Source organism: Castor canadensis, chromosome 1, assembly GCF_047511655.1.
Source record: "Castor canadensis chromosome 1, mCasCan1.hap1v2, whole genome shotgun sequence".
NCBI classification, from domain to species: domain Eukaryota; kingdom Metazoa; phylum Chordata; class Mammalia; order Rodentia; family Castoridae; genus Castor; species Castor canadensis.
The window spans coordinates 124,667,858-124,694,912 of record NC_133386.1 but is presented as its reverse complement, the minus strand read 5'-3'; the positions used below and the strand labels follow the sequence as shown (position 1 = coordinate 124,694,912).

Below are 27,055 nucleotides of genomic sequence, written 5' to 3'. Positions count from 1 at the left end.
CGTTTGTTTTTTGCCAACGGCCCTGCCCTCTTACCGCACATTTCCCCTCCCCTAGTTCATTTCGCACGACGCAGCGGTTGGGAACACAGACATTTTCGGAGCTGGAGCCGCCACTGCCGCCGCCATTTTGTGTCTGTGGAGAAAGAAGCTTCTTTGGCGGCTGGAAGTGGACGGAGATCACCCGTGAGGCGGCGGCGTTTCACACCCGAGGTTTCCCCTGTGTCGTCCCCCATCCCCCCTCCGCGGTCAGCATGTGGTGAAGCCGGAGCCGCGGGAGAGCCGGGGAGAGGAAGAGGAGTCGGAAAGGGAGGCGGGGTGTCGAGAGCGGCTTCAGCTTCAGCTGCGGCGGACCTCGGAGGGGGGCCGCGGCGCAATGTCAGAGCAGACGCCGGCCGAGGCCGGTGCTGCTGGGGCCCGGGAGGACGCCTGTCGGGATTATCAGTCGTCGCTGGAAGACCTGACCTTCAATAGCAAACCGCACATCAATATGCTGACCATTCTAGCCGAGGAGAACCTGCCCTTCGCCAAGGAGATCGTCTCTCTCATCGAGGCCCAAACCGCCAAGGTTTTTATACACCCCGCAGCCTCCTATTCTTCTAATACTCCCTGATTTTAGTGTCAGCCTCATCCCAGGTCTCGCTTCCATCCAAAGGGGGACGCGCTCCTCCTCTCCAACCCCCCCCCCCAGGCTCGGTCTTTGGCCCCGGCCCGGAGCGCGGGCCTCTCCGGGGGGAGAGTGGGGAGGATGAAGGGTGGAGCCCCGTTTCCGCTTACCGACTCCCTGTCGAGGCCACCGCAGTCCCCGTCCCCGCGCTCCCGCTGCGCACAGAGCCCTCTGGGGTGGGGGAGACGGAAGGCAGCTCGTGGTGTTGGGGGAGCGAGAGTTAAAGCAAGCCGTTTTTAAGCGCCCCCGGAAGGCTCCCCTGTCCCTTTTCTCCAGCACCCTCTTGGGTGATTGTGCTCTGTGGGTTGGAAGGAGGTGAAGGGGGACCTGGGAGCGAGCTGTTGGCGGGTGGGCGCAGGGCACCGGCCCCGAGTGCAGCAGCGGCCTATTAGGAGCCCAACATGGCGCCTGGAAAGCACATGATGCGAAAGGGAAGAGAGGAGAACCCATTCCCTGCCAGCCAGGCAGCTGCTCGCACCCGTCAGCCCCGTTTTGGGGTGGGGGCGGCTAGATCCAACTCTTCTTGTCCTGTTGGAGGGTCTCATTTTGCCCCCAAAGGTGGGAAATTGGTCTGAGGGTGGGGTTGGGGTGGGGGGAAAGAGATCTTATCCAACCTGTAGGTGGAGATCTGGCCCAGTGGGTAACAAGTACTCGCAGTTTCTCTGAGAAGTTCAGTCCCTCCTCCTCTTCCTTTTCTCTTTCTCTTTTTTTTTTTTTCCTCCCTTCCCTGGTAGTGAAGGCGTGCTTTTCTTCACCCCTTGACAAAAGTGGTCCTCTGCCACCTTATATTTCCCTGTAGTCTTCCTCTTCCTGTGGATTCATGTGGGATCGATATGTCATTTAAGTAAAGTTACTGTTAAACTTCATTATAATGAGTTTTAATAGCGTCCCAGTAACTACGTTTTAAGTTATTTTTCAAGCTTGTACTTACGGTTTAGTTTTTTCTAGTTATTAGTGTTTGCACTGATCAGGATGAGCCTCCTTTTAGCAGAGTGAACCCCTTTTAAAAGGCCACTTTAACAACAACCACCGATATATTGTTTAGAGACGGTTTCTGTCTAGTGTAAAACTGAGTGGTCTGACTAATAAATGGTTTTGAAATGTGTGACTGGTATTATAAAATTTGTGAATAAAACATATAAAATATGTATTTGTCTTTTTTATTTACCTTTGTAAGGTGTAGAATTTGTTTCCAAGACTTATTTTTTATCTACGTGGTTGTGTGTTATAAACAAAAGTCTTTAAGTGACTTGGGTTCATTCTTCTTTAGGTTCCATCCACTCTTTTGGGTAAATCAGTTCACAAGGTACACGGTTTCAGGTGGTCCTTTTTCATACCTTAAAGAGGAAGTTTTTGGTTTTTTTTTTTTTAGGGCTCAAGTTTATCGCGTTCATTTTGACAGCTAAAATACAAGTCTTCACTTTTTCCTGTTGAATGTCTGTGTGAAACAGCTGTTTTTTTAAAATGAGATCTAAGAAGGAATCATACCTCATACTCAGCATCTTATTGATTAATACCACATACATATTGGACCTGAAAACTTAGTTTTTGCCTTGAAGGCTTATTTGACATCAAATGCCTTTTAAAAAAGAACAGCTCTTGCATTTTTAAAGAAAGAAAACATTGATTTTTTTTTTTTTTAACTCTAATGACGTCGATGTATTTTGGGTATTACTATTCCACAGCACCTAATTAGCAGCTTAGATTGTCACTCAAAGAACAGCTTCCTTGCTGGTTTTTAATGGATCCAGAAGACCATGGAGAACTGAAAACTAAATACTGAACATAGTGTCCACATAAAACTTGTACTTGTGTATTCACTACACATAGTGGTGAAAATAGATGGACTATTTGCTGGTAAAGACAGCTGAAATTTTGGGTGCACATGCTTCTTGGTTATTTTTGTAAAGCCAGACTGAGGAAAAGATGTAAAAGTCATGTTGGGGGAACTGTCTTAATTACTGGGGTGGGGGTGGGGGTGGTGGGGGAGGGTTTTTCTGTCATCTAGTTAGCAAACTGGCTTGGTTTTGTGTTTCTGGAGGTGAATGCTTCTGTCCTTACTCTTTAGCATATCAGCATTACTAAACTTAAGGAGTCACACCTATTTCGAGTCTTCCCATAGGTAGCAGTAGTGAAAATACTACATATAAGGACTTCACTTATACAATAAATATTAATCTACTGAACAGTTTGTGGTATTAAATGAGCCAATTTATCTTCCTAAGTACAATAACTAAAATGGTATAAAACAAGACATGGTAAAGAAACGGCAATAAAGCATTTGACATGTTGGTACTTAATAGTTTACCCACATGCAGTGGCCTTATTAGCGCCTTAAAAAATTTTTCATACAAAGTTCCTCAAAGGTTTCTTTTAGCCACCTTTGGTTGGAAAGGTGTTGTCAGAAGCAAGAGCATTTCCACACACTTGTATGGGCAATTTGATTTTGTGAAGTATGATGGCATTGTGTACTCCAGAACTGTGAGCCTGCCCTAGCTACAGGTAGCTATGGGTAAGTGTTGTTCAGGGTTAAGATTTCTTCTACACCTGGGGTGGATAAATGGGGATTACCTGAGTTTTGTTTTTTTGTCTTTTAAAATCACGGGTGCTCCTGTGGAGTCAGAGTTAACACTTAATGCAGTGTGTCTTAATGCTCCTCAACAAGTCTGTGAACCTGCTAGTGCTTTCTGGAAGCTTGCTGTGCTTTCTAAAAGCCAGTCGTGGGTAGGCATTGCAGTTGAACTGGGGTGACACGACATTGGAAAGGGCTATCTTTATCAGCATTGCACACTGGCTCTGCACAAATTTAGAACCTCTGGTTTGTGCATGTCAGAGGAAAATATATTACGACGGAGAGTCTGTGCTGTGAAGAAAATCTTCAGGACATCCAGGTTTCCAGAGTCAAGTTCAACCTGATTTACATGATTCAGCGACTACTCCATCCAGTTTTTCTTGTAACAAACTCGCACCTTCCTGCATGTTCATGTGCAAGTTTTAAGTGTCTTGCCATTGACTTCGTATGTGAAGTGTGTTTTAATTTCTTTGTTCATTTGGATTATAGAGAAGTAATCCTAATGATTTTACAGGTAACAAAACTTCATAGACTTTAACATATAAAATATGCTTATAATTATGATTATGCCTATAATATAATTAGGGTTGCTACCAGAGGTCTTTACTTCATTGAGTCTAGTCACACCATTGAAAGTGTGGGTTCCAAAGATGACACTTGGATTACAGAAAATTTTCCCTCCCCTTTTATTGTCACTTGAAACACAGGCCTGTTTTTGTTTTTGTTTTTTTTTTTAACCACATGTACTTGAAAGTTCATTTGAGTGTTCACTGAGTACTAGATACGGTTTTTCTCCCTGGTAATTCTGAGCTTTTGTGTGCTCAACTAAACATTGTAAGAGGTGAGAAGTTGATGGAACCACTTACGTTTAGTAAAGGTTAATAGATTAAAAGTATTCAGTTCAACAAAAATAGAGGTCTGTATTGTAGATTTAAAAACTCACTTTTTAGAAGTAATTTTTTGGTGGCAATTCATTATACTAAACTTTTCAGTTTCTTTTTATTACTTCAGGCTCCTTCCTCAGAGAAGCTTCCTGTTATGTACCTTATGGATTCTATCGTGAAAAACGTTGGAAGAGAGTATCTCACTGCCTTTACTAAAAATCTAGTTGCAACATTTATTTGTGTGTTTGAAAAGGTACATATACATTAAGAAACATTTGATTTTAAAAAACGTGTTCCTGATTAAATAAATACTTGCTTTGTGTTGGGTTTTCTTGGGTGGTAAAATGTTTTATTCTCTTGGACATTTATTGTCAAGTACCTCTTCAAGGAAAGTGGTTAGAGGTTACATTTTATGTTAGATTCTTAAAAGCCTAAGTTTTTTTTTTTTTTCCATTTAATACTTAAATGTGCTTTTATTCACTTAGAATTGTGTTTTTTCAAAAAAATTGAGCATTTGCTCATTTGGTTGAAGATCTGTTTCATCACTAGAATATGGGCAAAAAGCTAAAACTGGCAAGAATACTTCAAGTTTCATTGTTTAAATTTCTAGTGTTAGGGTTAAAGCATAATCCTCCAGTGTGTCAGTCTAGGATTGATTCTTAAGACCTCTGATTTCCACTCCCCACCCCCATGGAAATGTTACTTTTTCAAACTTTCATGTGAATGTTGTAGGTGTGTGTGAATGGTGGACCACCTAATTGGTTAGGTTTTTTGGAAATACTTTTTATTTCCCATTAGTGTGAACAAAAAGGCTTGTTTCTATAGCTAGAAATTGTAAATTCCTTATGTAACATTGTATCTGGTAGTTTGGGTAATAAGAGTTGTGTTGAGGAAGAGGAGGGATTTGGGGGGGTAATTCTCTGCATGTTAAATTTCATCTTTTACACTGAGCAAAGGGCACAAGATATTTAAGTTTAAAGATTGTTTCTTAACAATTGGTAATACATTTTAGTAGATGCATTGGACATACCTTAGAATTGTCAGATTTGTAGAACTGGGATTTTTTTAAAAGAAAAATCTCAGATATTTTTTAATTTGTTAGAGAAAGGAAATAGTATACATAGGAAAAATTTGGAAAGCTATGTTTCAGATAGTACTAAAAAGTGTGTCAGTTTTTGGTAGATCTTTGCTAAATACTATTTACTTGAGGCTGTAGTCTAAGAGGAAGCCAACAAATTGGTTTCAGTTTCAGTATGTTCAAATTTGGGTGTTTGCACACCTTTATTGAATCTTAACTGGGTTTTACTGCAGTTGATTAAAAATGATTTTGTACTAGTAAATATATTTTCTAAAGATATGAATATGGTTAAGGCTTTATTGTCCTAAAGTTAAAAACCTAATTGTTTTAGCAAGTACTAGGTATTCTATTATGTCTAATTTTCTAAAAATTGTTAGGCTTATTACAAATGTAAGCAAAGTTACATAAAGCTTACTAGTGGCTAAGATTTTGTGAATTTAAATTATTAGGATGCTTTCCATACCACAAATAGCTTTTCATAGGGACCAACCATATTATATTGCATTAGATTGGTTAGTGATATAGTTTTGTTTTTAATTTTGTACTACTCTGTAAATAAAACATTTAGCCATCAGGTAAACCATCCTTTTGTTTTTTTCAGAGAAATATTAGAAACTTAAAATGAGACATTTTTAAAAATAGACTTGCATAGTTGTTTGCATGAAGACTAGATAATTAGTTTCTCAAACTTTTTTGAAGGGTAAATATATTGAAATTGTATTCTCAAATGGACCTTTCGTAAATGATTTCTGTGGTATATATTTGCAAATGGGCAGTATAGTTTTATATGTGAAGGAGAACGGATTTATATAGCTTTGTACCTTATATATAAAATATTCTATAGTAACTTAACAAGCCGTAGAATTTTTCTGTTGTTTTAGGTGGATGAAAATACTAGAAAAAGTTTATTTAAATTACGTTCCACGTGGGATGAGATATTTCCTTTGAAGAAACTTTATGCCCTGGATGTCAGAGTCAATTCATTAGATCCTGCTTGGCCTATTAAACCTCTACCCCCCAATGTGAATACATCTAGCATCCATGTGAATCCCAAATTTTTAAATAAATCGGTAAGTTTTTATGTAAGTGGTATATCTAGTACTTTTTAAATCTCTCTGTGCTGAATGAGTTCAGTTTGAAGAAGTAATATTGGAAGTATATATGTACACCTAAAATTTTTAAAAACAACCTTGATACTACATAACTTTTATTTATTCCTGAGAAGCTTTCTATGTGCTTTTAGGCATTACTGATTGTTTGTAATTATGGATAACATTGATGATTTTTATTTGACCCTTAGCTTCCTTTACCTTAACAAGGTATTTTTTCTTGTAGCCTGAGGAGCCTTCAACACCTGGCTCAGTGGTCAGTTCCCCCAGCATATCTACTCCAATTGTTCCTGATATACAAAAGAATCTTACCCAAGAACAACTAATAAGGCAGCAGTTACTGGCAAAGCAAAAACAGTTGTTAGAACTTCAGCAGAAAAAGCTGGAGCTTGAGTTAGAGCAAGCTAAGGCACAACTGGTAAGTAGGGGAGACTTGATATTTTTAACTATTTTGAATGTCTGCCAGTAGGAAAGTAATTATTTTGTATATGAATTATAACATTTTACTGATATTGTATTCTTTTCCCACTTTCACTTACTTTGCAAATTATGGTGTATCATACCAAATATTCATATCCACATTGTAAAACTCACTTGACTATAAGCTGTACAATTTTTCTTCTATTAAATAGTTTTTTTTTTTTTGTAGTTACTTTTATTTATGGTAGTGGGGTTTGAACTCAGGGCTTTGTGCTTGCAAAGCAGGTGCCTGAGCCATGCCTCCAGTCCTAAATAATTTCCTTATCAGATTACTGTCTTAACAGAGTAGTGCCTTAGTTTTGTTTAACCATTATACTGATGTGAAGATGGTAGGTGTGTTGTGAATACTTTTGGATAGTCTCTAGTGTTTTATGGACAAATCAGGTTCCTAAGGTCTAGAGAAGAGAAGTCATAAAAATTAAGGAGACCCACAAGAGTATGTAATTTTATTCATGAATGAGCTTATAGTAAGTTATTTTACTTTAGCATCTGGGCTCATTTGAGAATGAGGAGGTACAGGAAGATAGAATTTTTTAAGTTTATTGGATGCTGACACTTGGGGAGAACCTAAATTTCATGACAGAACTTAGCTGGAATGACTGACCCCTGTGTGGTGTAGCTGGAGTATAGTGATTTAATAGTTTCTTAGGTGCAGTCTGGTTTAGAATCCTTAAGGTTAGGAAGAGGCAGGTTTTATTCATTAATTTTTTTCCCATTCTGTCTAGAGAATGAACGCATAAAACCACAAATTAAAAACACTTGTAAGAACTAACAAGACTAGCTGGGCATCAGTGGCTTACGCCTGTAATCCTAGCTACTCAGGAGGCAGAAATTAGGAGGATTGAGCTTCGAAGCCAGCCCAGGCAAACAGTTCTACCCCTATCTCGAAAAAAAACCATTCACAAAAGTAGGGCTGGTGGAGTGGCTTAAGGTGTAGGCCCTGAGTTCAAGCACCAGTACTGCAAAAACAAAACAAAACAAAAAACAAAACAAAGAAACAGACTACTGAGGTAGATGGACTTTCTTTTCATTATATTTATATGTTAGAAATGTACAGTGTAAATACAGTGTTAAGTAGACATCGAAAGCATTGGTGTATATATAAAGGAATTCAAATAATTTGCATGTTTTATAGTATTAACATGAATGTATATTTTGTATTTCAGGCAGTTTCTCTTAGTGTTCAGCAGGAGACAGCCAACTTGGGTCCTGGATCAGCACCATCCAAATTACATGTTTCGCAGATTCCCCCTATGGCAGTTAAGCCTCCCCATCAGGTTCCAGTGCAACCAGAGAAAAACCGTCCAGGTCCATCCTTACAAATTCAGGATTTGAAAGGAACTAACCGGGATCCTCGTCTTAACAGGATGAGCCAACATTCTTCGCATGGCAAAGATCAAAGTCACAGGAAAGAATTCATAATGAACACATTGAACCAATCTGATATTAAAACAACTAAAACTTTACCCTCTGAAAAACTAAATTCATCCAAGCAAGAAAAAAGTAAATCAGGTGAAAAAATAACCAAGAAAGAACTTGACCAATTAGATTCTAAATCTAAATCTAAATCTAAATCACCGTCACCTTTGAAAAACAAATTATCCCACACAAAAGACTTGAAAAATCAAGAATCTGAAAGTGTGAGGTTGTCTGATATGAACAAGAGAGATCCAAGATTAAAAAAACATCTTCAGGATAAGACAGATGGCAAAGATGATGATGTAAAAGAGAAGAGAAAAACTGCAGAGAAAAAGGATAAAGATGAGCATATGAAATCATCTGAACACAGACTGATTGGAAGTAGAAGTAAAATTATAAATGGCATTGTACAAAAACAGGACACGGTAACAGAAGAATTGGAAAAACAGGGAACAAAACTGGGGAGATCGAGTACTAGAAAGCGATCAAGATCCAGATCACCTAAGTCTCGATCACCAATTATACATTCCCCAAAGAGAAGAGATAGACGGTCACCCAAACGAAGGCAAAGAAGTATGTCTCCAACTTCAACAGCCAAAGCTGGAAAGATTCGCCAATCAGGAGTTAAGCAATCACATATGGAAGAGTTTACACCACCTTCCAGGGAAGAAAGAAATGCTAAGAGAAGTACTAAACAGGATATTCGAGATCCAAGACGAATGAAAAAGACTGAAGAGGAGAGACCACAAGAAACTGCAAATCAGCATTCTATGAAGTCAGGCACTGAACCAAAGGAGAATATAGAAAATTGGCCAAGTTCAAAGTCTACCAAAAGATGGAAATCTGGTTGGGAAGAAAATAAAAGGTATGATGTTGAGATTTTTGATAAAGTACAGTAACGCATATATTTTTAAAAGTGTTAATTTAAAATTTAGAAAGTGTTTATTGGGTGTTAGAATTTGTATTTTATCTTTCCATTTAATTTTTATAATCCTGTGGGTTTAATACCACTGTTATTCCTATTTTGCAGATAAGGAAACTGAAGTTTAGAAAAGTTTACTAATCTACCTAAGGCTGCTATCCAGGACATAAAAGAATCAGAATTCTCTATTTCTCTTTTTTTTTTCTTTTGAGACCAAGTCTTGCTATGTAGCCCAGGCTGTCCTCCAACTCACCACCCTCCTGCCTCAGCCTAAACATCAGAATTCTTACCTGATTGTCTTAAAACTTTTCATGGATACACACACACACATCCCAGATCTTTTGAAAAGGATCCTTCAGTATGGTCCTGAGTAGTAAAAAAAATTTTTTAGATCTTTTTAAAGTTTATGCTTTAACATAACATACTGCTTTTATGGTTTCAGCTTACAACAGGGTGATGAACATAGTAAATCTCCTCACCTAAGGCATAGGGAAAGTTGGTCAAGCACTAAAGGAATCTTGTCACCTCGAGCTCCAAAGCAGCAGCATCGATTAAGTGTAGATGCCAATCTTCAGATTCCTAAAGAGTTAACCGTTGCAAGCAAAAGAGAATTACTTCAAAAGGTAGTTACTACGATTACTCCCATGTAGTCATTATTCTCTTTTGTCTTAACTTTTTGTAAGTACTTTTTATATTTAAAATACTTAATTTCCTTTTATCACCCCTATGCAGACGAGTGAACGTTTAGCATCTGGTGAAATTACACAGGATGAGTTCCTTGTTGTTGTGCATCAAATTCGACAGCTATTTCAGTATCAAGAAGGTAAACATAGATGCAGTGTACGGGATAGTCCTACAGAAGAAAATAAAGGTGGATTAAAAAAGAAACCTCTCTTATCTGATGCTGAATTAACCTACTATGAACATAAAGCAAAACTGAAAAGGACACAGGTTCAGCATTCATTTCCAAGACTTGATCTCTTAGATCCTGATATTTTTGACTACCCTTTGACTGATGCCTTGTTGTCTGGAATAGAATGTGAGCCATCCAAAAGTAAACATGCAAGTAGGAATAGTGGAGCACAGTTTGACAGAAAAGAACAATTTAGTGAAAGAGCAAGACGTCTTTCTCCTATATCTGGGAGTCGTACTTATGCTGAGAATCTTTCACCCCATGAGGGCCGGAGAAGACATGACGAGCAAGTCTCTGCTAAAGGTAGAAAAAGTTAAATCAGATTATGCCTATTGAATCACAGCAGTGAAGGGAAAATGAACAAGCTAAGTGTGGGGATGGATTTTATTACTGTTAAGCCTACCTTTTTATTTCTTTGTTTTGTTCCTTTTTTCCCCCATGGAAAGGGAAGGGAAGGGAGCCTAATATTTATAAGGCCAGTTGTGTCAGGGGACTTCACTAGGTTCTTTTTATATGTAATTTGATTTAATCCTCAAAACCCAATGAAATACGTTTTAACCCTGCTTTACAGCTAGTGAATAAAACAAGAGAGGTTAAATAACTTGCTCTCAAAAGTCAAATAATAAATACCTTGACAGGATGGGGACTTTTTTTTTTTTAACTTCAGGTGTGTCTGAATCTAGAGGGCATCCTCTTATATCTACTGTTTGATGCTGTCTATCTCTTCCCTACCCTCTAATATAGTAAGATAGTTTATATGTCTTTGGATAAACATTAAATAAGAAGACTTTAGATAATTTGATACAAACTCAAATTTAGCAATATTTTTTTTTCTTTTTAAAAGGTGTGCGAGAAGAGCAGAGATCTCCATTCAATGATCGTTTTCCACTTAAGCGACCTAGATATGAAGATTCAGATAAACCATTTGTAGACAGCCCAGCATCAAGATTTGCTGGCCTTGATACAAATCAGCGACTTACAGCTTTAGCTGAAGACAGACCATTATTTGATGGACCTAGTAGGCCATCAGTAACGAGAGATGGCCCAACCAAGATGATTTTTGAAGGACCTAATAAATTAAGCCCCAGAATTGATGGACCTCCTACACCAGGTTCTCTTCGGTTTGATGGGTCACCAGGACAAATGGGGGGAGGAGGTCCTTTGAGATTTGAAGGACCACAAGGTCAGATAGGAGGTGGGTGTCCTTTGAGATTTGAAGGTCCTCCAGGACCAAATCTGCGATTTGAGGGACCAATTGGTCAAGCAGGAGGAGGAGGTTTTCGATTTGAAGGCTCCCCTGGTCTGAGGTTTGAAGGATCTGCTGGTGGTTTGCGATTTGAAGGACCAGGGGGTCAGCCTGTGGGTGGCCTCAGGTTTGAAGGACATCGTGGTCAACCTGTGGGAGGTCTAAGGTTTGAGGGACCTCATGGTCAGCCTGTGGGTGGTCTTAGATTTGATAATCCCCGAGGTCAGCCTGTAGGTGGACTTAGATTTGAAGGGGGGGGTCATGGTCCCTCAGGGGCTTCAATGAGGTTTGATGGACCTCATGGTCAGCCAGGAGGTGGGATCAGATTTGAGGGTCCTTTGCTACAGCAAGGAGTTGGAATGAGGTTTGAGGGCCCCCACAGTCAGTCTGTAGGTGGTTTGAGGTTTGAGGGACAACATAGTCAACTTGGTGGAAACCTTAGGTTTGAGGGTCCACATGGTCAACCAGGGGTTGGGATCAGGTTTGAAGGACCTTTAGTCCAACAAGGAGGTGGTATGAGGTTTGAGGGTCCTGTACCAGGAGGTGGCCTGAGAATTGAAGGGCCTCTGGGTCAAGGTGGTCCAAGATTTGAAGGTTGTCACGCTTTAAGGTTTGATGGGCAGCCAGGTCAGCCATCACTGTTGCCAAGATTTGATGGATTACATGGTCAGCCAGGACCTAGATTTGAAAGAACTCCTGGTCAGCCAGGCCCACAGAGGTTTGATGGACCACCTGGACAGGTTCAACCAAGATTTGATGGTGTGCCTCAAAGATTTGATGGTCCACAACACCAGCAAGCATCAAGGTTTGATATTCCGCTTGGTCTGCAAGGCACACGATTTGACAACCATCCTTCACAAAGGCTCGAGTCAGTATCTTTCAATCAGTCTGGTCCATATAATGATCCACCTGGCAATGCTTTTAATGCTCCATCCCAAGGACTCCAGTTTCAGAGACATGAACAACTATTTGATTCACCCCAAGGACCAAATTTCAATGGGCCACATGGCCCTGGAAACCATAGTTTCTCAAATCCCCTCAACAGAGCTTCTGGACACTATTTTGATGAAAAGAATCTCCAGAGTTCTCAATTTGGAAACTTTGGCAATTTACCTGCTCCAATATCAGTAGGAAATATTCAAGCATCTCAACAGGTAAGTGTTGTAGTTTTCTAAAGTTAGATAAATTAGCTATTTTAAGTGTTTCTAGGATTTGAGGAAGGTTTTCATGACATGGCTGATTATATAAATTAGAAAGAAATTCTTAATGTACTTCAGAACCCCATGTACTAGGGAAGTGGTATGAGAGTTTTGGGAATGAAATTAAATGCAGAACTGATTTTAGTTCTTTCAGGATCTAGGGAAGTATTTCAAATCTTTCTACTTTCTTCATTCCCTTTCTCCTTACTACTCTGTCACAAACATACTTTTTTGTTTTTTGCTTTAAAGCTAGTGAAATATTAGAATTAGACAGTTGTTTCACAAACCTCTGGTACATCAGACAACTTCTGAGCTGTGATATGTTTTAAAATAACCATAGATCTGATTGCTTAGACTTTTTCACCAAGAACTTCCTTAGCCAGAGTTAAATTAAGTTAAAATTATATATGTTTTTATAGTCTATAATTCTTTTTGTCTTCTCTTCCTGTTTTTACCACCTTTCCATTCATTTTATTTAAATAAAATTGCTTGTCAACACAGTGAACTTGCTGTGGCTGCCACATATACTGCTTACCTGAATATGTACAGTCTCCCATTGGTATTCATTCATAGTTGTTCTGCTTACTCTCTTTTTTGATGTGACAGGGTGTCATCAAGTGCTCCCTAAGTGCTAGGGTTTCAGGCATTTACTACCATGCCTCTCTTTGTTCTTTGTACATTTTAAAATATGTATTGAAATAATTTTAAAGCAATATATTTGTAATTTGGCCTGCCTGCTGAAATTTCTCCTGGGCTAAATTTACATTTTTCCAGGTGCTGATACTTTACTTAGACAAATTTATTTTACAGTAGTAATGTTACATAGAAGAAAATATAAAATATGAGGAAAATCTTAAAGGCACATTATGAACATTGAAAGTAGTCTTTTATTCATATTCAATAATTTGGGGAAAAAAAAGAAAAAAACCAGTTCTCCTATCTTAGACTTACTCTTGTATGTTCTTAAAGAAATGATATCATTATTGACAGATACCCTGTAATGGAACTTATTTAGTCTTGTTTACCACATTGTATAGAATTGGTGGGTTTTTACTATGTATACACACCACTGAAAATTCACATGGACACTCAACAAGGCTTATAAGCAAATACTTACATAATAGCAATGGGTAGAGAAGTCTTGTCTTCTACAAGTCCTGTCTACTACAAGTACTGTATTTGTATGCCAATATAGGATTTTTTTTTTTTTAAATTGTTTTATGGTGCTGGGGATTGAAACCAGGGCCTTGTGCATGCTAGGCAAGTGCTTCTTCCTGAGTCAGATCCCAGCCCTCAGCCCTGCTTTATTTTTAAAAGACATTTCCCTTGATGTCTTGCTTACAGTCTACTTTGTGCTCCTACTATAATATTATCCAAAAATGATGTCCAAGCAGGATGATTTCTTGAGTTCAGATTGCTAAACAGAACAGATGTTTTTTTTTTGTTTTTTGAGACGGGCTTGCTATGTATTCCTCGCTGGCCTTGAACTCTTGATTCTCCTGACTTGGCCCTCACCCAGTGCTAGGATTACAAGTGTGGTACCAATATGCCTGGCTAAATCAAGTTTTGACTTGATTGTGTAATGAGGTCAAGGGTTAGGGTGTCTGGATTCAGCTTTGCTAAGTAGCCCCTGTGATTGTGTATAAATTTCATTGCTAGAGGTCAGTTTTTCGATTTGTAAAATACTAAAAAGTGCCCTAAGGTAAAGTGACTTGCTGAAGGTTATACAGGTAGTTGTTGGGTACATTGTATTTGCATGGTATTTTAAACTTTTCAAGGAAGTTTGAACCCATTCTAAGTTCCTTAAAACTTTGTAACAGATAAGGTATTATTGTTCCTGTTTGTTAAAGATCTAGAAGTGAACAGTCAAGTTACCTTTCTAAATCTTTCATAGAAGCTAGGTCTTACGATGTTAGTAAATATTTTAATGTGATTAAGTTAAATTTTTACTATAGAAAGAATATTTAAAATCAAGGTTTATCTTAAAGGTTTTGACTGGTGTTGCTCAGCCAGTAGCATTTGGCCAAGGACAACAATTTCTACCAGTTCATCCACAAAATCCTGGAGCATTTGTTCAAAATCCATCAGGTATGTACTATCTGAACTTTGTTTTTTTACAAAATACAATTACTGTTTTGTTTAGTAACTCTGTTTTAGAAAATGACAATTTTGAGAGGGCATATTCAGTTTCTAGAAATTTAATCTGACTAAATTGCTTTTTTCCCATTCCAAGTTTGTTTTTATGTTGATATATATTCATGCTAACCAAGTTTACAGCTAGAGATGATTATACTGGACATGTAGACAATAATAAGGAGGAAAAGGAATCTATTGAGCAGAAGCTGGGGGGTAGGTAAAAGAGGGTAATATTTGGGTTAAGATAGAATGAACTAAATGACAGACTGCAGAAATTTCAGTTATTCAATATTTTGAAGTTTTTCGTGTGTGTGTGTGTGTTATGATCCAGTAAATATTCACTAGGTGACTGTTAAGGACACTGCCTTATAAAATTGATTCATTCAGAAATTACTATGGGCATACAAATGGAAAAAAACTGACTTCTTAGCGAGGTCTCCCGTTTAGCCTTTTTGTTACTGTAAGGGTGACTGATAACTAATAATTGATACAATGACTTTAAAAATAAGTTTTAGTTTTAACATGAGGTAAATGGAAAGTAAATAAGTTACCACGACAGGTGACGTAACTGCAAAGTTACTATAATGAGATCTAACCCAACCAAATAGTAGTGATACTTGGTAATTTCTACATCATTAAAATGGCTGTTTTGGAAACTTTCTCTTCTCTTTCCATTTATTTTTGAGATACGGTTTTGCTATATAGCTTATGTTGGCTTCAAACTTGTGATCCTCCTGTCTCTACCTCCCAATTGTTGAGTTTACAGGTGTGAGTTACAATGCTTAGTTTTTTTTAAACATTGTACTGGAGTTTGAATTCAGGGACTTGTGCTTGCTAGGCAGTTGCTCTATTGCTTGATTCAAGCCCCTAGTCCCAGAAACATTCCAAAGTGTAGCATTAAGTTACTCACTATACAAATTGAAGGAATTTTCCAACACTTGAAATATTTAGGGAAGTCCTAGCCAAGTTTTGTTTTATGCATTTCTTCTTAAATTATGTCAGCTTGAAATTCATTTAATTAATATCAGATCTTTTTGCTTTTAATTTCTAGGTAGACAGTTCAGTTAATATTTTTTTATGTGTGTATGTTGCATAAATATATTGATTTTTATTGTTAGCATATGAAAAGGGATGGAAACAATTTGAGATATGAGATTAGAAGATAAGGATTAGAATCTCTACCATTTTATACTTGGGCAGAGTAGAAACAAGTACCCTCCTTGTTGTTCATTTTCTTCCTTTGTAGTGGAGATGGTAGTAAAAGTCCTTGCTTGGTGCCTGGGTTTTTTATTTTTTATTTTTTAATTTTTTTTTTTTTATTGCAGGGCTGGGGATAGAACCAGCATCTTCTATGTACTAGGCAAGCACTTTACACAGTTACATCCTCAGCCCCTGCCTGGGATTTTTTTTAACAAAGAATCAACTGAACTAGTATAGGCAGAAGATGCAGAAGTACTTCCTAATTTGGAAGGTGCTATATGAACATATTTTCCTTTAGAAACCAGTTTTTTCGTTGAGTACAGGGTTTGTTGTATTGGGGTTAGTGGCATGAGATATGTCCAAAAATTGCATATTTTCTTCTGGCTTTGACAACATTGGGTTTTACATGTGTATATATAGGGCACAGCAGTGTCACAGAGGAAATCACACTTTGTTCCTCTGTGTTGGGAGTATTAGATGAGACCTCAGTTATGTCTTGAAGTTCTACTTATTCTTACAAGAGGTGTGAAGAGGATTCGGTGGGCTATATTCATTTTCTCTAGAGATCCTTCTCTAATTTGAAAATGAGAATACCACTTTTGCAATAAATTCTTATTCATTCAAACAAATCAGTCATTTGCTGTGTTCTAGGCATTGTGCTAGAAGGCATTTAATAAGGTTGATCCTTCAATGCACTGCACTGTATTAGTGTATATAGTGTCAAATATCTCAGTCTCTTACAAATAGTATTTAATCCTCATAACAACCTCAGGTAGAACTATTACTACTGTTTTACAGACAGGGGAAATTGAGACACAGATAAGCAACTTGATTGTGTCTTATAATTGCAAAGTGGAAATTCTAGCAAGAATTCTGGGAGTCTGGTACCATAGTTCATGCTCTTGGTCATTAAACTGGGCTGCCTCCAGATATGTGAATAGCTAATTATCCCTCTTAGACGTGTAAATAGCTAATTCTAGTAGAATGCAAATATTAAACTTGTATGTGAAATGCTGTTGTAATTGATTAATATTGAGGTTGTTTTACTCATTCAGGCATTTAGACATTAATTAGCATACTCTATATAAAGCACTGTGCTAAGTATATAGAGTATATAATGGTATTATTTGTATTGTGGATGCAAATTGAATTTCTGTCATTAAGGAAGAACATTTTAGGACTGGAGGCGTGGCTCAAGTGGTACAGTGCCTGCTTAGCAAGCATAAGGTTCTGAGTTCAACTTTCGGTACCAATCAAGAACTAAAAAGGAATATTTAGTGATTCGGACCTTTTTTTCTGGAGGTGTAGGCAGCTGTTCAATAGTGACAAAGAGAAAGTTAAATTTAAAAATTTTTTTGTGGTTCTGTACTTGAGCTGACCAACTACCTGAGCTTAATTTTTACAGTTGAGTTAAAGGATTACAGTTATTAGAATGGTGTTTAGCAAAATACTGGATTAGGTTGAACTTAAAGAAAGGATTGTTATCTTTGTCTCATCCAACTTATTAAAGTTTTACTAAGCCTGGCACTGTTGAGTATAAACTGAGATGCTTTGCAGGAGCAGTAACTCAGCAAACGCCACAGGGGCATGGCTTGTGTTTTGCATCTGTTCATTAGGATTATCATGCGAGGGAGCTGTGCAGTCAAGAGTCCTTCCATTTTGGCTTTGGTCTGTTTTTTTTTTTCCCCTCAGAAATCTGTGCTAAGAGATGGTACACTACTTCACCTTTATAAAAACTACATTTTTCATTGTGGTTGGAAGACGAGGATTATTAGAGAATTAGAATAGATTTTTTTCTTTTGGTGGTATTGGGGTTTGAACTCATTCTTGCTACGCAAGCACTCTACAACTTGAGCCAATCCACCAGCAGTATTAGAGAATTAGGAAAGTAGAAAGTTAGGCATGGTGTTACATTGTGCAGAAGGGAGCATGAGGCTTTCTTTCTCTGTATGTTGCTTTCCTATGGCAAGGTATTAGACAAGAGTGGGTAATACTGATTTTTATATAATATATAAACTGTTATAGTTTTAAGTATTTGTCCTAAAATATTTTTTAAGTGGTGATGATTTATCAATGAAATGAAAATTTAAGAGCATCTGAAATAACTAAACCCATCATTAATAAGATTTGTGCCAAATTTATTGTTGGTAGGCCATTTTAAAGAAAACTTTGAAAAATGCATTTTATAATATTAAGTTCTGCTTTGTTTTTTGTTTTTTTTAAGGAGCTCTTCCTAAGGCATATCCTGATAATCATCTCAGTCAGGTGGATGTAAATGAGTTATTTTCAAAACTGCTAAAAACAGGAATTCTCAAATTGTCCCAGCCAGATTCAGCTGCAACACGTAAGTGGGTTTATACTTCATGTATACCAAGCTCCATTAAATAACAGAGATGTGTTATGTGATGACATGAGTTATGATAATGTTCCTTATAATAATTGAATTCTTAGGTATACTTTTGTTTTTTGAAAACAAAATACATTTGGTCTGTAATGAAATTCTTTAAAGTTTTCTAAGATTGAACTATAACCCACAAAGTGGGTATTTGTTTCAGTTAACATCCTGCAAATGTCTTGTGTAGACTTTACTAGTTATTCTACATGAACTTAGCTTTTGAAAATAATTTGTATATTGAGGAAATAAAACTTTAAGAAGTTGTATTAGGTTCCTTGGACAATAAACTTTAAAAATCAAAAGCAGTGACTAGACCTGGTAGGTATTCCTATGTGGCCGTAACACTATAGTGTTTCCCTATAAAGAACACATGGAGGAGAGCATTGAGAAATTTGTATCTTTTCTCAATTGCAGAAGTAAATGAGGTTGCTGCTCAGCCTCCCCCCGAAGAGGAGGAAGATCAGAATGAAGATCAAGATGTTCCAGATCTTACTAATTTTACAATTGAAGAATTGAAACAGTATGTAATACAATTTTTTTTTTTAAATAATGACTTTAATTGTGGGCATTATTATCAGGGCTATTTCATTTTCCTTTTACTGTTCTAAAATTTAGTAAAGCCTGTTTTTTTTATGTGATAAAATATTTATAACAGTCTTTAAAATATGTATGTTGCACAAGTATTTAGGTCAAAAGGCCACCCCAACATTTCCATTTTTATATTTTTTGGTATAGAACATATGGGGAGTTTAAATACTTTTGTCTTCAATTTATCTTTTTTCTACATTGATACTCTTGACCTTTTAGAGTTTAAAAAATGAGGTTTCTGTAGTCCAGCATTTAAAAATGCTGTACCACTGAGCTACCTCTCATCTCTTAAAAATGTTTAGGAAGAAGTTTCTTGTTTTGAGACAGAGCCTTGTTACGTACCCCAAGTTGTCCTCCAGCTTGCTTTGTAGCTCACACTGGCCTGAATTCAGGATCCTCCTATCTCAGCATTTGAGTGCTGGAACTATATGCATGTGTCACCACACCAGCCTAATAATGTTTAGAATTTTTTTTGTGTGTGTGTATGGTATTAGGGTTTGAACTCAGGGTTACACCTTGAGCCATTTCGCCAGCCCTCTTTTTGTTACGGTTAGTTTCAAGATAGGGTCTCATGAACTATTTGCTCAGACTGGCTTCGAACTGCGATCCTCTTGATCTCTGCCTCGTGAGAAGCCAGAATTATAGGCGTGAGCCACTGGTGCTTGGCTGGATCATTCCGTTTTTAGCCAAAAGAAAGTAAGTAACTGGGACAAGCTTGTCAATAAGAAGATAGCTACTGAAGGTCAGTGACAGTTAGGTAACATTGATCTCTAGGGGTTACTAACTGTTTCAGCCAGCTTTCTTTGGTTTCACTCTTGTTAAAATATTTCAGTTTAAGTATTTATAATTGATTTTTCTTTTTAGCCATTAGTCATTTTATCAAAACTAAAGATTATTTCTTTGTCAAAATAGACGTTATGACAGTGTTATAAACCGATTGTACACTGGTATTCAGTGTTACTCTTGTGGAATGAGGTTTACAACATCACAGACAGATGTATATGCAGATCACTTGGACTGGCATTATCGGCAAAATAGAACCGAGAAAGATGTTAGCAGAAAAGTCACTCACAGACGTTGGTACTACAGTTTAACAGTGAGTAATCCATATACCTCTGAATTATCTTTAGGCTTAAGTTATATGGCTCTTAAAAGTATATTTAAAACCTTTAAATAACTTCTGAGAGCTAATGTGGGTTTTCTAAATGAAATTTGATCCTTAGATTTTAAAGTTTTTTAAGTAATTTTCCAGAGTGTTTGTTTTTTGCTGAGATTAGTCCACAAAGTTGTTCTAGTTTTACAGTTTAAAGGTTTAGTGACTGAGTATTTTTGGTAAAAAATTGTACATGAAATTTATCTTGTTGAAGTTGTAACTCTAGAGCCAATGGAAAATTAGCATTAAGATCTTAGTTACTCATCAGTTGCTACATATTATTTGTTACTGGGCTTAAAGAGAAAGTATAAGAGTAATATTAGAGTATATTGTAGAAGAATTTTACTTTTAAATGGCATTATATTGAAGATAAGCATTAAAAGTTTAGAAACATGAAAATATTCTCTTAAAATCAATTTTAAGGACTGGATAGAATTTGAGGAAATAGCTGATCTGGAAGAACGTGCAAAGAGCCAGTTTTTTGAAAAGGTGCATGAAGAAGTTGTGCTCAAAACTCAGGAGGCTGCTAAAGAAAAGGAGTTCCAAAGTGTACCTGCTGGACCAGCTGGAGCAGTTGAGGTAAGAGAACAGTGTTTAAATTATCTACCTCTAGTGGGAGTACTGCTTCCTTTCTCTTAAGTAAATAATAATAAAAAACATGTACTTTATATCATTGTTTAAATGATTTTAAGATTTCTTGTAAGCTCTGTTCTTCAATTTTATAATTTGGCTTTGTTTCATAACCATTGTAGTTAGATATAATCAGCAACAGTGAAATGTTAACTTTTTGCCTGAATACTTAGATTTTTACAATATTCCTATATTTCTTACTCAACTGAAAATGTTTTTATATTTTCACTTTAGTGGGATTAATGTGTACTGTTATTAAATTTCATTTTATCTGGTTCTATTTTAGAGTTGTGAAATCTGTCAAGAACAATTTGAACAGTACTGGGATGAAGAAGAGGAGGAATGGCACTTAAAAAATGCTATCAGAGTAGATGGAAAGGTAATTTTCATTTCTTCATAAAGACGTGTTAAGGAATTTTTTTGTTGGTAGCTGTTTTGTAATAGGAATCTATTTTGGTTAATACTGAATGATAAAGATAGAATGTGTTTGGAAGGATCTTAACAGCTGTCTGGTTTACACTCATCTTGTATAGCAGGTCATAACAATGCTAGGCTCAGAACTAGCTATTCTTAATGTAGTTAGTTCTTTTTCTGCCTAGCCATGCTATTCTACTTCTGAAGAAATCATGTTAGCCTACTTAAATATACAAAAGCAAGTTTTAAGAGAAACCACTTTTTCACACTCCTTAATGGTAAGGGTAACAATTTTGGTCTTAATTCCTTTTTATTACCTTTCTAAAGTCTACTATCTTCTGGTTTCAGTTTTAAAGGGAAAAATCATTCCAGAATAGATAGAATTGAATATGCGTGTGAATAGCTATTTAACTTTTTTCCTTTTTGCTTCAGATTTATCATCCATCATGCTATGAAGATTATCAAAATGTAAGTTCTTTTTGGTCACTGTGTTTGTTCTCATTTACCTTAATAAATTTTACTTTTCAGTTAACTTTTTGTATCAGAGTAATATTATTATTCTAATCTTACTAATATATTTAGCTACTTTTGTGTTTTGATGTAGTAGTTAGGTTGTTCACTAAATATTGGTGCTAAGACAGGGTTTGAAATACATCAATATATCATCTGTAATATACAATTAAATTTTAAAGTTTTTCTTTTTTTTTTTTATCATTCCTGGCTTCCTATGCACTTGAATCTTGATGACTTTGTTTTGGCAGTACTAGAGTTTGAACTTAGCACTTTATACTTGTCTAGGCAGTGCTCTATTGCTTGAGCCATGCTTCCAGCCCTTTTTGGTTATTTTGGAGATAGGGTCTCAGTTACTGCCTAGGACAGCCCATACCTTTAACCTTCCTGCTGTTGTTGGGATGACAGGCTTGTGCACCATGCTCAGCTTTTTCCTGTTGAAATGGGGGTCTTGCATATTTTTTTTAAACCATGATCTTCCTGATAATAGCTTCCCATGTAGCTTGGGATGACAGGCATGTGCCAATGTGTTCAGCTATTGGTTGAGATGGGTTTCATTAACTTACTTTGGCTCCAGGCTTGCTTGAACCAGAATCCTCCTGATCTCAGTCTCTAAAGTAGCTTGAGCAACCAGCACCTGGCTGATGTCTTTAGTAGACCACTATTGGCTCACAGAAATGTGGAAAACTGAAGATGAGAAGGGTCATGTTGGGAATAGGTTCCTAGGGCTAGGGAAGGCACTTAATATTATTTTGTTCTTACATACTGTGTTTAGCCACATAATATAGTTTTTTTTTTTTTTTAAAGTAATCACATATAAAATCTAAAAGACATCAGTCTGGTGGCCTAAAAATTCTAATTGTTGTGTTTGTATTGTAGCTTGACTGTTTTTTAAACCAAATAATGGAACACACTGATTGCCTAAGACTGGCCCATAGGGTAGTTTGAAGAGATATATTTGAGTCATCAAAAGATTAGTTTCCTAGGGATGTTTTGATGGTTTGTGGGCATCTAAAAAAATTCTTGGAGTAATTGAAATTGGGGGTCACAAAAATCCTAGAATATTAAATACAGAAGCCTGTGTTTTTTTTGGCTGATGTTTGAACTGAGGGTGTGCTTGCTAGGTAGGCACTCTTACCACTCAAGCCACACCTCCAGCCCTTTCTTCTTTAGCTCATTTTTCAGATGGAGTTTCACATTCTTGTTTGTTCAGGCTGGCCTCAGACCACGATCCTTCTACCTCCTTCAGAGCTGGGATTGCAGTATGCACAATGCCTGTGGCTTGTTTGTTGAGATCATGTCTTGCAGACTTTTTTGCTTGGCCAGGCCTCTAACAGCAACCTTCCAGATTTCTGTCTTCTGAGTAGCTGGAATTATAGGTGTGAGTCATTGTTGCCCGTTGGCTGTGTTATTTGTTAACAGCTCAGCCCATTGCTGTTTTTTGGTACTGGGGTTTGAATTCAGGGCTTTGTGCTTGCCACTACACCCAGCCCCAAGTACATACTGAATTTCAATGTGTATTTTGCTATTTGGCTGTCTTTGTAGCGTATCTTGTGGGGAAGCACACATTTTAGTTTTAATTGGTAAATGTGTGTTCCTTTGGCCAAACAAGGGTTTTATAAAACTATGTTAATTTTGAATTTTCATCAGTACTTAATATGGCTTTTCATTTTGTAGACATCTTCATTTGATTGTACACCATCTCCCAGCAAGACACCAGTTGAAAACCCTTTGAACATTATGTTGAACATTGTCAAAAACGAATTGCAGGAACCCTGTGAAAGTCCCAAAGTTAAGGAAGAACAAATTGATACCCCACCAGCTTGTACAGAGGAAAGCATAGCAACACCCACTGAAATTAAAACAGAAAATGATACAGTCGAGTCAGTTTAAATAAAATGAGAAAGGTATGTTTTTCTTTTTTAAAAAAAGCTGCTGTTGGATCTAGAAGGTGAAGAATTTTTTATGTATATATAGACATATATCTATATAAATTGCCTAGCTGAGGCAGGGCCATCAGCTATCATTTGGTTAATAAATACATTTTAGTATTTGCATTTCCTACTGCCTGCACAGATTCAGGTGCTTGTTGTGTGAAAGTTCTGTAGATGTGTGCAAATTTAACAAAATGAAATTGTATGTGTAAAAATGTACGATTTTCACTTGTGAAACTGTAAATTATAAATAAAAATATTTTTGCTATCCATGGAGTGTAATATTTATGCACACCATCAAATAAAGACAGTGTTTCTGTACTTTTTATTGGGCAAAAATGGAACTGAACAGCAACCTCAATGAAAGATTTTTTTTTCTAATAGCTTCCCATGATTAAAGAAGCAAAGTTTGAAGTAGTTTTATCCTTCAAAAGGGGACTGTGAGAGAATACTGCAGGACTTTTCTCAAGTAGAAAAGCCAGATTTGAAAAATCTAAAATAGGACATATTTAACATACATATACACGATATGTATCTCCAGCTACAGAGAACCATCTAGATGTCCAGTTTTGGAAACTATCTAATGAAGCAACTTTTATTCTTGAAATTGAACACTGATGCCATCAAGCAATTAACAAGTATATTTAAGTACTAAAGGTGATTTTTTTAAAATATATTTTTCAAATTGTCAAACGATTTAATGCAGATGAACATATTTCTATTTTAAGTTACAGGAGAATCTGTAAGAATGTTCACTTGAAACATGGTTAACCCTCCTTTGTTGGTTTTGATTGAATTAGATGGATACCATGAGATGTTAATATTCATACATGTAATAAATAGAATGATGAAGAAATTTATGGTGTGTATTTATTTCTTGCCTTTCATCTGTTTTAAAAATATGAGCATGATACCTACTAAAAGCACTGAGTCAGAAGATGACTCTTTCTTGCCATTCACTGCAGATAGGCATGTAACACACTGACAGTTTATTGCACACTTAGCTGATAGGCAATTAGCAAAGAAGATATTCCAAGATTAAATGCTAAGACAAACAGAAATAACTATCTCTAGGTGGGGTTAAGGAAGACTTTACAGAAGTGATACTTGAGTCTTGGAGGAAAACTAGAAGTGGAATGCACATTGATAGGGTATCTTTAGAGGCTTTGATAAAAGTCAAATTGATTCTTACATGGTAAAACCCATTTGAATAGATTGTGAGCCTTCCTGCTTATGCTAAGGAGTATTACACTGATAAGCAGTATAGGCACTAAGTATTTTAAACAGAAGTTATATTCTATTTGCATTTATATTGCATCTAAGGTTTTTTCAACAATCAAAATGATCTCACTTGATCACTGGTCAAATGTCCCAGCGATCCTGCAAGACTGTTAAGTCCACTGGATTTGAGTTACTAAATGCATTATGTGATAGCAAAACTATGAGTACTGCCACGGATGAATTGTTTGGGATCTGTGAATACAAAAATGTAGACAAAATTCACTACTGTAAATATATTTCTGAGGCCATCCATAGCATTTATCGAATGCTTAAGTTACAGAATATTTGAAAGGAAAGCAGCATTCAAACCTACAGGTGTCCTAGGTGTTCACAAAGAAGGAAGTACCAGCCAAGAAGAGGTCCCTGGGGAGAAAGACTGGCTAGGTGAGAAAAAAATAAAATGGGAAAACAATAAACAATGGAGAGAAAAAAAGGGCTGGGTGCGCAATCAACAAAATAGTCACAGAAGTATGGTAAGATTGTTAAGAACAGCTGAGTATGGGTGCCAATGCCAGGTGCAATGGTTAGTGTGGATGGGAGTAATGAAATTTCTTAGGAAGTTTAATCACAGAGATTAAAGGAGCTCATTGGAGAAATGGGTTGAAGATAAGAGATGATGGCATTAGATTGTATCAACAGTACAGGAGAGATTAGTTTTGGAATGGAGGAAGGATAGTGCTTTTTCTGAGACAGTCACTGGTATTTACAATTGGAATTGAAAGTTCAATTCATATTTTCTCCTTGAGGTAGAAGGCCCCAAATTTGGCTGTACATTAGAATTACAGTGAATGTTAGTTACTCATGTTTGGAGAATCTCATTTAGTTGATTCTCATTCAAGGGCACCTCAAGTATTTATGAAGATGCAAAGTTGATTCTAATGAACAGCCAGATATCTAATCTAGGAATCAGGAACATTGCACTTCAGTCCCAAAAGATAGAAAATAGTCAACACATGGCACTGGGAGCTAGAACTAGCAATCTACACTGGAAAGTGCAGCAAAAAAAAGCTGAAGGAAGCCTCGGAGAAGACAGAACATTATCTTTTGAATTAATACAGGCCTGAAGTACCAAGGTGAATCCCCCTTGGACTATCAACATACACTTAATTAAAAAAAAAAATGAAGGGCAGGAGGGAAAAACATCTTTTCAGGGGGTGGGCACAAGGAAAGAGGGAATGAGGGACTCTATGGTGGATGTATTTTGTATCCATATATTAAAATAGAAGAATGCAATCTGTTGAAATTGTTCTAAGAAGGGGGAAGGAGAAGAATGATGGGGGGGCAGTAAATCCAACTAAGATACATTGTAAGCACATATGTAAATAGCACAATGTATCCTCCTCTACAACTATTATATGCTAATAAAATTTTGGGAGTTCCTGAGGACAAACATACTGTTTATGTCCTGGAATGTAGAAATTTCATTAAGTTCATGCCTACTTTTAAAACTTCCAACTTTGTGGAGGAGGGGGTTAAAAAAAGAGGGTAATGAAGTATATTTTATATTCATGTATGAAAACAATATGCATTTCATGAAACCCATTAAAATTGTAAAAAAAAGGTGGGAGATAAGGGCGAAAAGGATCAAATACATTATAACCATGTATGGAACTATCACAAGACACTTTTTACAATTAATATATACTACTAATAACAACAACAAGAAAAAAACCCAAAAAACCTTCCAACTTTGGGGCTGGAGTTGTGGCTCAACTGGTAAGTGTGCCAGCCTAGCAAGCTCAAGGCCCTGAGTTCAAATTCCAGTACTACAAAAGCAAAACAACACACACTTCTTCAATGTTCTGGAAAACACTAAGCGATCTCATTAATTCTTAAAGTAGGCTTTGGGAAGAACATCTTTTATGTAGGTAGATAAAAAGACTGGTGGGTAAGAAAGAAAATGGGCAAACAATTAGCAATGAGGCAAAAATTTAAAGGGTGCGTGAGTAGTCAATAAAATAACCACAAAACTATGTAAGATTGTGGCATATTCCATTAACTAAGAACAGCTGAGTATGGGTGCCAAGGTCAGGTGCAATGGGCTTATAAATTGTTAAGCTTGTAAGAGCTTAACTTAAAATTGAGAATTACATATATTCTAGCTAGGGATTTTGGCTGGCTGGCTGGCCTTACAGAGTACTTAGCACACAGATAAATGCCCTAAAAGGTTTACTAAAAATATTCAGGTGGGCTGGCAGAGTGAATCAGGTGGTAGAGCGCCTGCCCATCAAGCATGAGGCCCCGACTTAAAACCTAGTACGCCAAAAAAAAAAAAAAAAAAAAAGGAAAAAAAAATTCAGGAAAATCTAAGAAGGCATCTAATCATGC

The 27,055-nt window shown here is 36.9% G+C and overlaps 1 protein-coding gene and 1 pseudogene across 2 annotated transcripts; one reads left to right on the top strand and one right to left on the bottom strand.

Annotated features, from left to right (window-relative positions):
• Positions 1-233, bottom strand: part of LOC141422630 (uncharacterized) — a 41,085-nt pseudogene extending 40,852 nt beyond the window's left edge.
• On the top strand, positions 49-24,302 carry Pcf11 (PCF11 cleavage and polyadenylation factor subunit). Of its 2 annotated transcripts, none has more exons than XM_074081762.1 (16): positions 49-565; positions 4,248-4,373; positions 6,080-6,268; positions 6,534-6,725; positions 7,954-9,071; positions 9,571-9,751; positions 9,861-9,951; positions 10,886-12,441; positions 14,475-14,574; positions 18,047-18,166; positions 18,632-18,737; positions 19,718-19,901; positions 20,382-20,537; positions 20,875-20,967; positions 21,435-21,470; positions 23,190-24,302. In XM_074081762.1, exons 1-16 carry the CDS (start codon positions 374-376, stop codon positions 23,403-23,405), a joined length of 4,656 nt encoding a protein of 1,551 aa, XP_073937863.1. In that variant the 5' UTR covers positions 49-373; the 3' UTR covers positions 23,406-24,302. The 2 variants fall into 2 exon arrangements, with proteins under 2 accessions (XP_073937863.1, XP_073937860.1); XM_074081759.1 differs by having other exon boundaries at positions 9,861-10,344.
• The last annotated feature ends 2,753 nt before the right edge of the window (positions 24,303-27,055 follow it).